The sequence below is a fragment of the Buceros rhinoceros genome, unplaced genomic scaffold (assembly GCF_000710305.1).
Source record: "Buceros rhinoceros silvestris isolate BGI_N320 unplaced genomic scaffold, ASM71030v1 scaffold15612, whole genome shotgun sequence".
NCBI lineage: Eukaryota > Metazoa > Chordata > Aves > Bucerotiformes > Bucerotidae > Buceros > Buceros rhinoceros.
In genome coordinates this window covers 49,160-63,731 of record NW_010399591.1, presented here as the reverse complement: position 1 = coordinate 63,731, position 14,572 = coordinate 49,160, and the positions used below count along the sequence as shown (strand labels likewise).

Here is a 14,572-nt window from a genome sequence, read left to right as displayed (position 1 = left end):
CTGCACTGTGAGGGTGTTGAGGCACTGGCACAGGTTGCCCAGAGAGGTTGTGGGTGCCCCATCCCTGGAAGTGTTCAAGGCCAGGCTGGACAGGGCTATGAGCAACCTGGTGTATTGGAAGGTGTCCTTGCCCATGGAAGCGGGGATGGACTAGATGATCTTGAAGGTCTCATCCAGCCCAAACCATTCTATGATGAGGAGCAGCAGAGGTAGGGTGAAGTCAAGCAGCTCCATCCGGCCTTTAGCATCCCTGTCCCGTGCCAGTGCCCGGTGGTGGCTGCTTGCAGTTGGCCGATGGGAGTGGTTTGGGGCTGGAGCCGGAGGAGACTGCTGCTTGAGAGGTAGAAATTGCGCTGTCAGACCTGTTAATGACTCCTCTGCGTTCTGGGTTTTGTTCTTAGGTAGAAGTTTAAGGCAATGAGCCCACGAGAGGGCACCAAGCACTGGTGGAAATCCGAGTGAGGCTTCAGGGCTTTGGAGGCTGGTGGTGGAGAGTTCCCGAAGTGCCCTGTGATTACCAGGCTGGGTGTGTGAGTCCAGAGATTTGATTTGGTTTGTTTATTAAAAACTTAAATAAAGTGAACCAGATCTATTTGTACTGTCCTTTTTAAAATTACGTTCAGAAAACGAGTCCTGTATTCCTACCAAAGAGAAATAGAGGTGTAGGATTTAAGTCTGTTTGCTCTTACCAGAGCCTGTGTGAATGCTGTGCTCTGTCTCCCAGGTTCCAGTGGAATTCCTGAAGCATTTGCTGTGTTTTCTGGGGTATTCTTTCATTAAAACCTGCAGGTAACAGTATACTTGTTTATGTAGTTCTGAGTTGAAAACCAGTTGAAATGGGAAGCACCTGCTGGTCTCCCCGAGTCCACATTCTTGGGCGATTACAAAAGCAGACTTAATTTTATTACTACTTTTCTATATTGGTACGTTTTCCGTGTACTTTTTACTGCTGTCTTGTACTGTAACTTAACCAAAATAGCTCTGTTTTGGCAAGAGTGGAAGGGGTGCACCATTTAGTATGTTGGGTTGAATGAATCCCTGTTAACATGTGTTCTGAAGAGAGATTTTCCTCATTTTGGTTGACCCTCCAGTAAAGTTTTTACCTTTTCCTGGCCTTTTTACCATAGGGAATATTGGGATATCTGATTTATTTTTTCTTCTAGAAAAATACTCAGAGTAATGAGTTAAGTCACTCATGTTTTTCTAGTACTCGTGTTATAGCTCTTGTTTTTACCAAAATGCTGAGAACAGTGTCCCTGAGGGCAAAGGGTGAGCCTGTAAAGTTGAACATTTTTTGTGGCAAAATACGAACAAAACAGAATTGTTGATTTTTGAATGATTTTTAACATGTAAAAGCTGTACTTGAGTTTCCTTTATCTCCTTGGTCTTCTGCTTCCGTGAAGAAGTTCTGGGATAAAGATGTGAGTTTTACTTCCTATCCTGAGTTATTGAGAAGAGGTGCCTTTGGCTGTTGCTGTGGTAAAAGTGCTTTGGCAGAGAAGAATTTTTAAGGTGTCCTCAAATTCAGCTATAGAGAACATTTTGGTCATTTGAGCTGGAACTCTGTGATTTGAGGTATTTTAGGGTATTTTTTGTCTTCCTGTTTCTAGTATCTGCTGAGAAAAGAGTTAACTTCCTAAGATAAGGGAGGTTTCCTAAAACTAGGTATAAAAGACCCTTAAGGCCATCGAGTCCAACCATTAACCCAGCACTGCCAGGTCACCACTAAACCATGTCCCTCAACACCACACCTACACATCTTTTAAATGCCTCCAGGGATGGGGACTCCACCACTGCCCTGGGCAGCTTGTTTCTTCTTATTACATATCTACATCTTTTTTTTTTTTTTTTTAAAAGGATTAGTTAAGGGTAAGAGATGTTGCCCCAGCTGGGCTGTCATTTTCAAACACAGGTCGTTGTTTCCTGAGGGCCACCTTTCGAAACGGTCAAAAAACCCAGCTAAAAGCAGTTAATGTTAACATCTCAAAAAAAGAGAGCTCTTTGAACCATTTGGACTTGTTTCAGGTGATGCTGTGAGCACATGAACAGTGTGAGAGAACTCTTGGCTGCCTCTGTTATTTCCATCCAGAACTCCTGCTTCTTCTATCCTGCCTGTCAAAAATGCTTTTCTAGGCTGATACTGGATACTAGGAGGTAAGTCGTGTTCTGGGGATCACTGACTGTAGCTGTCAGAAGCCTTGGGAATCTGTTAACTGAACCCACGGGGTTTTTTTTTAAAAAAAAAAATGTGAAAACCCAGCCATTGTAGAAATAAGTGCTAATTTCAGATATTTATGTTACTTATCACTATTTAGATCTCTGTGTTCCAGTAGCAGCTTGGAGGGTGTTATGGATCGAGAGTTCCATTGCTTTCAGTGCCATGCTGTATCGAAAGACAGTTTAGGAGAATAAATTATATGTCTTAATACCTTCCAGGTGCATCCCCTTCAGTCCAGTCCTTCAGTGCTGTTCCTGAGTTGAAAAGCATTAAAGACCCTCCAAATCAAGTCCTAATATTTTTTAAATTTCTTCTCATTTTATACGTGCAATGCATCAGGTAGTCCTGTATGACTCTTCCACTTACCGTGTGACCAGAAACGTATGGGCTTTCCTTTTTAATCCTGCTGTTATGTGAAGTCGGTGGCACAGGAGAACAGTAAATCAGTGAGTGTCAGCACTAAGTGGAAGGAAGTGATTTTGCAAAGCAAGAATATCTGTTGTTTCAAATGCTGATGTAAAATATAACCATGCTGCTTCCTGATGATTTTTTTAAATCTAGGTATTACACTAGAGCTATAGGAAAAAAGTCCCAAAGCAGAACGTAAAATATGGGGCTGCAGAGAAATCCGAATTACTCTCCAAAAGGCTATTCAAAGCCTGCTGTCTCTCTGCAATTCACAAGAGGTTAGCATTTAACAGATCAATAAAAGAAACCAGAAGGGTTCTGCCATGGTACAGACACCTTGCTGAGCCTGTGGTAAGATTAATGCTTCAAGAAGTAAAGAATAAGAAAGAATCTTACAGTTTGTCATGGAGTATTTAATACATTATAGTACAGTGGCAGATAAATTCTTCCCTCAGCAGTGATTAACAGAAGTTCATGTATTCAATATTCTTTATCCTTTACTGTCTTGTCAGGTTTAGCTGTCTAAAATGTGGCTGCACAGGTGAAGCTAAAGATGTGAGCTACAGATATAGATTGTCCCTAAAGACTGCTGACACTAATGATTTGTTTGACATCACTGTGTTTGGAAGTTGCTTAGATCCATTCTTTGGGGTCACCGCAGAAAATCTGCAGAGGTAAGGAATGCTGCTTTTCCTTCAGCCTGAAAAAACTGAGATGAGCCTGGGTGTGGGCGTGGAGAGGGAAGAAGCTGCTAAAGTCCTCCCTCCCCGCGGTTCTTTGGCACCCGTCACCTTGAGAAAATGCTGAAGTTTGGTTTCTTCCTGAAATCTTGGAATTTTGAGACAGATTACTTCTGCGTAGTAGAAGAGATCCTCCATGTGTCTATTGAAGGCAGCTACTACCTGCTGAGTGAGCTTCACAGTGCGGGTAGTTGGGCTGCTTCTTTGCTTCCTTCCTCTTTAATTTGAGATGATTGAATTTCCATTGTCTAATGTCAGATTGCTGAGTAAGCTGGCATTTCCAGATATTTAGGCATACTTTTTCCTGAAGATTTTAGAGGAAGAGTCTTAAGGTAAAGAGGGAGCCTTTTGGTTTGGGTTTGTTTTTTTTTTTAGAACAGTTTGGGGGGTTTTTTAGAAAAAAAAGTGGTCACCTTATGACTTTTCTTCAATATGACCAGTTTCCTTCAGCAAGGAGGGATTCTCAGAAAGCCTGTTAGTCCTCAGAGCCTGACCAGTTACACTGTAAGCTTCGGACTTTCTGATATGTGAAACTGCTAGGATATTTGGATACTTGGATGCTGTCACTGCTTGTTCCTCAGTTCTGTTATTTTTCAACGCCTTTTGTCAACACTGGGTCAAACGTGAACACTTAAAAGATCCCCCCATTAGCAGCATTAACAGCGTACTTGTGGCAGACATTCTACACTCCTGTGCGGCTGTCTGCTGTGGAAAACAGTCACCTGATGTCTGAATACGGAGCCTGCTGTTGCTGTAAAGGTGTTGGCAGAAAGGATGTGTAAGCAATAGCAGCATATTGACAGCACTATACAGTCATTGTGTTGATACAAAAATCACAGCCACACAGGCAACACTGACAGCTGTGTGTATATTAAACCTATTCCCAGGGGTTGTTTTCTTTACTTCCCTTTCACTAACAAATCAAGTGAACTATCTTTTCTTTAGCGTATGTCCTACCTGCACTACAGCTCAAAGGCTTCCTCTGCTGGGCCAATACTTCTGTATGTTTTTACTCAAGGTGTGTTCAAGACTTCAATCGGCTGTCAGGAGAAACAAACACAGATGCGTCTCCAGAAGCATTAGTTCAAGCGGTGGAAACCTGTTTCATTGGAAAAAGATTTATATTTGGAGTGAAGGTAACTCTTAATCCACATGACTCTCTTACAATGAGTTTTTTCATTAGCTTGTAACCAGTTTGGGGCATGGACTGAGTTAGCAAAGCATCAGGCACAACATCTTTTGGGAATTTGAAGAAATTAGGGCTAGGACATGGAAAGGATTCTGCTCATCTTCCCCCGGACTCCTGTGGTATTTTAAATGAGTCACATCCAAAAGTCATCTTGAATGGCAGTAGTCAGCTTGACAGCTTGTCAGGGCTGCTGTACAGAGAGGCTGAGCAGTGCCAGCTCCTGTGCATAGCAGTAACAGTTTGGAGATTGTAAAAAAAACCCATGTACAGTTCAAGCAGGAAGCAGACAGTCTTTTCAAGCACTGCCCTCCCTTTCCGTGCTGCATAGTCTCCTGGTGTCTGAAATGTTAGGAGAAACACATCCCCATGCAGCATTTTGATATTTCTGGATCTAAGAGCATGTTATAAATGTTGATAAAGTACAGCTTCTCAGCGTATGCATCTGTGGCTCTTATGTGTTTAACAGACTTTGAAATATTAGTTCTTAGTAATATTTCCATACAAACAGCCTTCTGAGCTCTCTTCAAGTGGTGCCTGTGTGAGTCACTCATACCACAAACTCTGTGAACTAAATCCTACCTGGCAGGTGCCGCCTTCTCCCACAGGCACCACGAGGTTTGTATCTGAGCTGAGGTTTTCCTAATGCACAGCTTCTTAACTAGTGGAAGTTGGGGACTTCATGGATTAACATTACTTAACTGGAACCATTTGCAAGGTCTCTAGGTCTGACGCCTTTACAAATATAACTAATCCTGCGTATCAACAGCCTTGGGCCTGCTCCTGCGCACACGAGGACCAAACACAAGAGCCATTTGTTCGGCCCTTGGCTGTAGACGTTCCTGCACAGTTGTGTTCAGCTATGCATGCAGCTGCGCTCTCCCAGATAAAACTCAGAATCAATATAACATACTTTTTTCAGAGTGACCTAGAAGGGTATTGTCCTTGGCTAATGACCTTCAGCGTGAACCTTTGTGTAGACTCAGGGAGTAGGAGGGTTGTTGAATTTGCAGACAGCCGTATTTGCTTTTTGGCTTCTCTGGCATTGACAGACCTTGAGGTGGAGGTAAAAAGAGATTTATCCACTTCTCAAAACATTAGATAATTTTCTCTGCTTTTGATGTCTCTAATTTCTGTGTGAAAGAGCAGGTCTTGTAAAGAATCCCAGCTGAAGCTCCTCTGAAATGCTACTCTCCAAATAAATCTGGGAAGATAAAGGTTGTAGCTTATTTCCCTTTCACAGAGGTAGCACACAGAAAATATCCTACTGGCTTTGGTAGTTGAGCTGCCAAGCCAGGGGTCTGGTACCAGAGTGCTTTGCTTCAAGGACTGCCCAGTGCCTCCCAGACCAAAGAGAAGCATGGCCCTAGGCAGCTGGCCGTCTGCACAGAGCTGTGCTGGAGAAAGCCTGGAAGCACCCAGTGCCCTAAAGGGAGGAAGGCATTTTCTGTGAAGTCCTCCCTTAGAATTCTTGGTTGTTTTTCCAGCTCAAAATTCTGCATAATTGCAACAAGCAAAGAACCTCTTGCTGTGATGCCCTTTATAGCTCTTGCCAGTGCTTATTTCCCAGGGAGTACTGCTTAGTTTTGTGTTTTGTATTCTCTTCCCTGCACATCCTGACAGAAAGTGAGACCTAAATTTAAGCCTGAATTAAAGGACATGTTAATTTTTATATCTTTTTGTCACAAAATAAAGCATTGTCCTAAGGAGGTTTTTTTTGTTTGTTTTTTTTTCCCCATTCCCTCCCAGGATTGCGCAAGGAAAGATGGAGGGGCTTCTGCTGCCAGCAGCATCTTGCAAAACTGTTCCAGAATTAATAGAAGTACAAAAAAACTTACAGCTTGCCAGATCTTCCTGCCAAACACTGCTGTTACTGGCTTTACTGTTATCAGCTACTTCCACCGGCTCCTGCAGTCAGCAAGATTCAGGAACTGTAATAACAGCTCGTACTTACCTGATGTATCTTCGGGTCCAGTGGATGAACCTGTCAGTGAGCTCAGCGGCTTGTCTAGCCTGAGCAGAACCTCCTGTTTTGTGGAGTCTAGTGGCAGAGAAAGTTTTCTAGGGTGCTGGCAGCAGTCCTTCAGCCTGACTTCATCTGTTGCTTGGGTAACAGCAGAAGACTTTCCCACTCTGGAAGTGGGAAAGCTGGTGAGTGAACAGCATGAAGAAGAGGGGAGGCCTGTCTCTGCAGAATCAAGCAGTGTAAGTCTCAACAATCAAACTCTTTGGGATTCACGATTTTGCAGCTCTTCTGTGAAGGAGGGAGATAAAGAGGAGGAGGGTAACAAACTGAGTTCACAGCCTAGACGGGCTGACAATATCTCTGCAGTTGATAAATTAGAGAGAGCATCCCCTTCAAAGACTGAGTGTTCACGTGGAAACAGTCCCAGATTGTTACAACAGCCCTTGGAATTTGGGGTAAAAAACATTTGCCCAAAGACTAGTAGTAGAAATTATTCTTACCCAGAAAAAGCCCACAACTCCCTCTTTTACAAGAGAGATGACTCAGTGTCTAATCATGTGAAGGTAGCTGGAGCGTCCCAGATGGACTCTATGCTTTGGGACGAGCTTCTGTTCTCCGAAAGTCTAAATGAATTTTTAGCCAGAATAGAAGATGGTAGGAGTATTGTAACATCACCCTGCCCTGATGCAGGCAAACAGGCTCTTCTTGAAAGCAGACAAGAGGGTGTCAATCTTAACAAGTCCTATCCCAGGCAAACCCTCGTAGGCGGTGAGTTGCCTGAGGCAAGAGTCTCACAGAGCTTCTTGCCACCTGCAGAGAGTGATAGTTGGGAGAACACATTGTTTGCTTCTCTTCAGTCAAATGCAAATCCTCCAAGTGATGAGATGTCACAATGTGAGTCTTCCTCTACTGTTTTATCTTCAGCTGGCAAAGAAGCACATTGCTTTATACCTAATCCTCATCTACCTGCTCTGTCACAGTCCTTGCAAGTTACATCAGAGCCTTCTGTTCCCGAGAGCAGAGGTGTGCAGTCCAAAGAAGCAAATACTGACGTTTCAAAGGCAGCCTGCTCTGATACTAGTCTGCAGTGTACTGCTGAACATGGAGAAGCCTCCTGCTTAGAAAGGAGCCAGACAGCTGCCTGTGTGCGTTCTGCCCACGATAGCTGTTCAGCTGGTTGTGAAAATAAAGAAAATTCTTCTACACCAAGCCAAAGAACAGCTCTTAGGTTCACAGGGCCATGGGACTCTGATCCAGCAACTCCTGACAACACAAGAAGGATATATAAAAGAGAATTAAAACCATTGACAGAACTGTCAGAAAATACCTTCAAAAGCGTTAATAGGAGAGAGGTGCTGTGGAACCGCATCTTCCCTGAAGGCAGTTACAACGCTTCTGCTGATCTGTTTGATGTGAGTGCAGGAGAGGTAGCAAAACCTGTAGAATGCTTAAATGAATCCTGTAATTCTTTAACAGAGGAAGATACTTTGAGAGAAGAGGTTCCACCTCCTGAACTGGTGCCTTATCCTGGACGTGTGTCCTGTAACAGCTCAAAACCGAGCTTGTTCCTGCACAGGAGGTCCCCTCCTGCTTTTAGTAAGCACAGTACACCAGTACCGTCCTCCTCCTGTGACCCAGAATGCAGTTCAGTTAGCGCTCGAGACTTCGTTCCTTATTCACAGTCGACTCCTATGACAAAACCTCTCCCGAAATGGTGGCCTGTTGGGGAAAGAAGCTCTGTTATCTCTACCTTCACCCCTAAAAATCCCACTAAAATCCATTCCAAGTGCAAGCGATCCAGGTCATCCTTTCAAAACACACTGTTGCAGCAGCTCACTGGCAGGTTAGTGAAACGCAAAAGAGCGAGTAACAGGGAAGCCAAAGAAAGTAACAGCTCTGTTTCAGAGCAGGTCCTTAACAGCCAAGCACCTGCCACCTTCGAGGAGTGGGTCCCTCCATCTGCAGACAAAAGGTTCAAACTAGCTGCATCTTTAAACTTAAAAACAACTAGCTGGGCTGCTGACCTGCAGTCAACCTGTGGGCACAGCAGCAGGAACCCTGTTTCAGAAAGCAAAGAGAGTGGTGAAAATGCTGGATGCTCCCGAAATGAGAGGTTAAAGCCTGGGGACACAGCCAGGATTCTGACAACTCCTGTGTCTGCACGTGTCACCAAGGCCTTGTTTTTAAACCACACAGTCCTGGAAACTTATTCCCCTTCAGAAGGCAAGAATCTCCTCTCAAGTGCGAATTATTCAGGGGTTATATTGGAAGGGGCAACTGGCTGGTCTCCTGAGTTGTTCTTCCAAACACAGACTCCTTTTCCAATAAGCCAAAATACTAAAAAATGATATTTCCATGCTGTGTTCTTCATAATCATTTTTTAAGAGTTTTGGGAAGGAACCAGTAGAAGGGCTATTTAACACTTAGATTGTTTATCCACCTATTGGCATATGTCTTCCTAAGATGAGTTATGTTTATTTGCAGATCTTTGTGACACAGAGATGGGGGAAACCAGAATGTGCAGCTGCTATATTTTATTGTAAATTAACTCTAAAATGTGCAATAAAAACTTCCGCAAGAGTGCAAGTGTTTAATAGCTCTCATTTTGTCAAGTGCAGGCAGGTGAAGTGTTTCAGTGTTCAGCGTTGTCTTTTCATCACAAGAAGATCCCTGGAGTCCCTGTCCACTCCAGATTCTTACCCGATGGCTCTCTGTGGAGAAGGGACAAGTTTTCATCAAAGTATTTCAGATACCATATGGGAGTCTTGTTTTTGAGCCCACTTGGGATCAAATGACAGAGCTGAGTGAGGTGGAGGGCACCATCCTGAGAAGCTGGGAGTGGCTTTTTTCAAGTTAAGGCTGCTAGTAGCAGATTCCTGGTGGTGATTTTCCTCGTCCTTGCTTTGAGGTCTTCCATATCCCCTACCCAGAGCAGCTCCATTTAGGATCATTGAACAGAGAAATCTTGGAGCTGCTGCTGCAGGCTTGTAGGTCAGATCCTGCAGAAGGGTGTGGGAACCTGATGGGACAGGATCTCGTCAGCCTGAAAATGCTGACTTGTAGAACCAGAAGTGGGCCTAAAATGATCTGCTGTGATTTTTTTTGTTGTTGTTGTTGAGGCGTAGAATGAATAAACACTGTTTACATCGTGACTGGTGACAAGGAGTTGACTTGGTTCATTCACTGCTAGAAGACAGACGTTACTGTGTTCTGTGCTCGAGGCCTCACTTCATTTCTAATGCACCTACTTAAGCCCCAGAGGCAGTGTTCCTTCAGAAGGGTTTTGTGTCTGCCTGCAAGGAACACGGTGCGTCAATACTGGTAGCGAAAGCACTTTCAGGTTATAGGCATCACCTCTGCCTTAAGAAATCTGACAGGAACAAGTTGCTGGGAGTCAGAAAAGTGTAGTGGGAATGTATCATTTTGTGCCGATCTTGTTCCTGTGTATTCTACTGACTACACGTTGTTAGTCGCTGTGGAGATGGGGCTAGAATTGGCTTCTTGTGCAGCTCTGAATGGCTTCTCTGACCCTATAGTCACTGGGTCTCACCATAGGTACCTCACTGGGGCATGCGCACAAACCAGCATCTTATGGCAGGACCTGCCTAAGGTAACCAACCAGTGGAAACCATGTTTGTGATGGATGAAGAAACTAGATCTTTGGAATTGGAGCTGTAATCTTTGTGTGCCTTCATATCTCTTCTGTAAAATAATTATATCTGGTCATTATTTTCAGGACACTTAGGGAAGCGTGAGGGCATTTACTCTCACCTCCTTGGCCCTCATCCACTGTTTTTAGCCAGGATCCCCCTTACAGAACATAGAGGTAAAACCTTTTCGGTTTCTTGGTCCCCACCCTAACCTTCTAATCGAATGCATTTCTCATTGAGGGATGGGAGGGAGAAGAGTATTTGAAATCAAAACAGCAGCTGAGCAGAGCATTCGTGAGACCCAGCCTCTCCTCCTGAGAGCAGAGATATGCAGGCTGACCGAAGAAAACAGTTCTTCATGGCTACACAGCAAGTATGCACAGGTAAATTCACAAAGTAGTCAGTGTTGGGTTTGTTTTGGGTTGGTTTGGTTTTTTTTTTTTTAAATTACAGTTGAGGAAATTGAGGCACAGGTTCAAATACTTGCCTAACACTATGAGATTGTCAAGCCAGCTCTGGATATCACTGGAAGAACAACAAACCATCTTTTGTCCTTGCTGTCCTTCCCAACACAGCCCTGAAGTTCTTCCCAGTGTTTAAAGATGCTGCAACAGTAGGTGGTGGCGGCAAGAGGCTCAAGGTTTCTTCTTAAAGGTACAAGCCTGAATCCCTACAGTCCCTGGATCTTAGACAAACAGAAGGAAAAAGAACATCCAGTTGTAGCAAAAAAGAGTAGAATTAAACATACTGACTTTATGACCAAATGTACTTCAAGCATTGTACCTGTGACTGGAGTCACTTGTTAAGAGCTGTGCCAGTAACGCCAGCCTAAAACCACCATGGCCAAACCTGGCAATGCTGGGCTCGAAGGGATAGCAGATCTCTGTGCAAGGCTTCCTAGCACAGCCAAAGGGACGCGACAGCAGTAGAAGCAACCGTACACCCTTCAGAAGCTGCTGATGGCTTGTCCAGCTGAGCTTTAGCCCCACACCTCACAGCGCGTCAGAGCACCAGGGCTGCTTCAGCCAGGATAGCGCAGAGCTCCAGGCTGCAGCCCAAGTGACCAAGTGTATGTGTGTGCACCTGCACTTACCCCTGTTCTGCCTGCTCAAAAGATTTGATTTATTGCTAATAAAATCCTACTCAATGAATTTGTGTCAGGGTCAAGTGGAAAAGGAGTAAGAAACGTAGCCTGCCTGGCAGTGGTAAATCTGCGTTTATGGCTTAGGTAGCAGAAATAAAGGGAAAGACAGGCAGCATTACTCATACCCAAATCACTGAGCACAGGGAACAACACTGAAAGGCTTTTAAGACATCAGTGCTCAAACAAATAAAGCTTGAAACTAGTTGTTTCTGCTACAGTGTCACATACAACAGACAACTGCAGCATCGCTGGCTCTTTAAGCGCTCCCTTATGATGAACTGGACAACACCCACTTTATCGGGGGGTTAGACCGGACCCAAGTGATACACCAGAGACTTGATTGGGCCAGCTATGAAACACTGCCAGAACTTCTACATCATACACTTGACAGCACCTGGACATGAAATGTTTCGTCCAACATCAGTGAGTTTATTCAGCGGAGAATTCATTCACCTGCTACAGTAAGTGACAGCTTACTAGCAGATGTGATTATAATTATAAAGTTCTACAAAAAGAATAAAGCTCAGCATGTTTAATTTTGAAGGTAATAAACCTCCTGAAAATGCACACCAGGTTTGTGGTTGATTCTCTGTGCATAGAAATCCATAAATCAAAACTAGACTTCAAATTAGGAAGGACGGGCTGTACGATACCGTTGAAATTAATGCAGGCCAGTCAGATCTCCCATGCTTTGTGCAAGAGGACTGCACAGAGAGTGAGACCAAAAAGTACTGTTGTGTGACATGCTCCTGTCAGCAAGCTGACATCTTCTGGGCAGAGCTCCCCAAGTGCTCGGTAGGAGGACTTGGAACATGAGAAGATGAAGGAGAGGCAGTAATGTGTCTTGCTTTTGCTCCTGTAGTCTGTCAGTCCTGCATTTCTTCCCCTGGGCAGTGTGTTCCCTCGCTGTAAGGAGCCTTCAAGCTCCTACAATCCCTTTATCCACCACAAAGCCTGGCACAAGCTGTGTCCTTGTTGCTACATGTGTTGAAAAAGCAGGAGAAGGTTGCACATCCCACCAGTTACATGCTCCTTGCACTCTTCACCTGCCCCTTACCTTTCCCCAGGAAGACCTGGGACTGGCTTCTCCAGCCATCATCCCCACAGGCACCACACTGCAGCTCTCATCTCTTTCAGTCAATACTCCGAGAGCTGTCTGAGGTTTAAGGATGTTTTCTTCCCCTCCCTTTGCCCAGTTCCCCCCTCCCCTAGAGGGACTTTTCCCTCTCCAAATAACTCTGACTCAACTTGCCAGCTTCCTGGGGACCACAGAGCAGATGGTCCAGCCTTCATGTCAGACCAAGGAAGGAGCTTCAAGGTCAGTGGAAATGGCAATAAAAGACACATGGTATCTTCAAGCTTCACAGCTCATTTTTCAGTGTGCTAGCACAATCTTTGATGCAGAGCACAGGGCAGGAAACCCAAACAAGACTCAAGGCTCAAAATGGGAGTACTTGTCCAAAAGGATTCTAGGTCTCCGGAAAGACAGGTCCTTAGGGAACTTCAGTGGATTTCTATGAGCATGAAAAGAGCAAGTTGAAGAAGAACTAGCATAAAAAGAAAAAAAAAAAGCACTGCCTGAAGAACAAGACAACTGAAGCATCCAGCCATCATCTCCACCCAACACAAACCTAGCGTCTTGCTAGGCCAACTACTGGTCTGCCATAGCTGTGAGTAGACGGCACTGCTGTCAAAGACCACCTTCTAGTGACCAATGCCGACATTCCTTTGGCATTTCAAACTTCACTATGATCTCTCGTTTTGAATACATTTTTTCTTCTGTTCTAGTGCAAAGGGACATTGCTCCCATGGACAGCACCTCTAATTTGCTCTTCTTGTGAGGTCCCAATGCTGAGAGCGCCTTGGTATGCTCAACCCAAGCAGAAAAGCCTTAACAGGCATTCATTTGTTGGTCTGATATTAAATCATGTCAAATGAATCTATCTTCTGTGCATTTTTAAGGCAACTTTGCTTTGCAGTTCAAATCAAAACAAGCAAATCAAACACCAACTGGAAAGGATTAAACATTTATTTACATACAGATACATATGTAAGCAATTTCTAAGTATAAAAAGGACATTACAAATAAACATGAAGCATCATACATTCATTATCCTGGTCATCCAAGTTACATTCCTTTCTCAACCCCACCGTACCACACCTGACCACGAGAACTTAAAGAAACAGACAAGCCAAATGCTTCTGACAGTCAATGATTCACAGTTTGATGATGTGCTAACACCTACCTATTCCCTCCCCAAAGAGAGCAGTACCCCAGCAACCCCAGATCAATGGGCTGACCAGCTGTACTGCGTTTTTTCCACTGAAATGGTTGTGCTTGATCAAGAAACATCCTCTCCTCACCTCTGACCACATCTTTAGGAATCAGAGTTCTTGCTAAAATTCTGTACATTGTGCTAAATTCACAATTGCTGGGAAAGCAGAACTTTATGGGTAAAATGCTAACCCTAGAAATTCCTTTAATGTTGTGACTTCCCTGGCATGGAGGTTGCAAACAAAATGCTGCTTTTAGTGCCTAAGCAGGTTTTTAAACTACAATTCAAACTACAGTCGGTGGTAAGAAACGTTGCAAAAAGAAATTACGTGCTTCAATATTGATCTGGTAGTAATCAAAGCTGAGAGTAATTCAGGTTTTCTCCTGAGGAAATGAAGATACCTTTGTAACAACTCTAAAAATTATCATAGCTTTCAGGAAAGAGAAAATGTTTTAGACTCAAAAACCTGAAGGTAATGCAGAGCAGGACAAACTTGTCAGTTAGGTAACATTACGGTGGGAAACAAGCCAGTAAACATGTAATTAAAATGCCTACTCAAAGTATTAATGAATTCAAACGAGAGCTGGGTGAGCCTTTCTGTATAGATCAAAGGCAGTTTGGAAAAAAAAAATCTCATGATGTGCAAATTCACAGAACAGCCAAATACGCGCAGCAGAACGGAGTGAAGTGGAAAGGAAAGAGGAGCAGAAAGAGCCTTGTCCCATATTGACAGCTGAGTGACTGCAGCTGCTCCAGTCTCAGGGGGGTTATTTTTTTTTCCCTTTTGTAAACAGCTTGGGGAATGAAACGGATGCGACATGTCTGCACTGGATCTTATTATGCTAAAAAACATGGTACATTTTAAACTATTCCAATATCCAAACCAGCAGAGCAACAAGTGGTGGGCTTCCTCCTTCCTCTCATTAGATGGCCTTTTCTCCCCTGAAACATTGGCTTAAAAAGTTAGTTTTCCCCCTCCAGTGC

General features: G+C 44.0%; 1 protein-coding gene across 1 annotated transcript; it reads left to right on the top strand.

Annotated features, from left to right (window-relative positions):
• The first annotated feature begins 2,041 nt into the window (after positions 1–2,041).
• On the top strand, positions 2,042–8,859 carry DDIAS (DNA damage-induced apoptosis suppressor). The gene is given in 5 exon segments (XM_010131550.1): positions 2,042–2,154; positions 3,139–3,300; positions 4,385–4,502; positions 6,302–8,837; positions 8,840–8,859. Coding segments are annotated over 5 exon segments (2,949 nt in total).
• Positions 8,860–14,572: the final 5,713 nt, after the last annotated feature.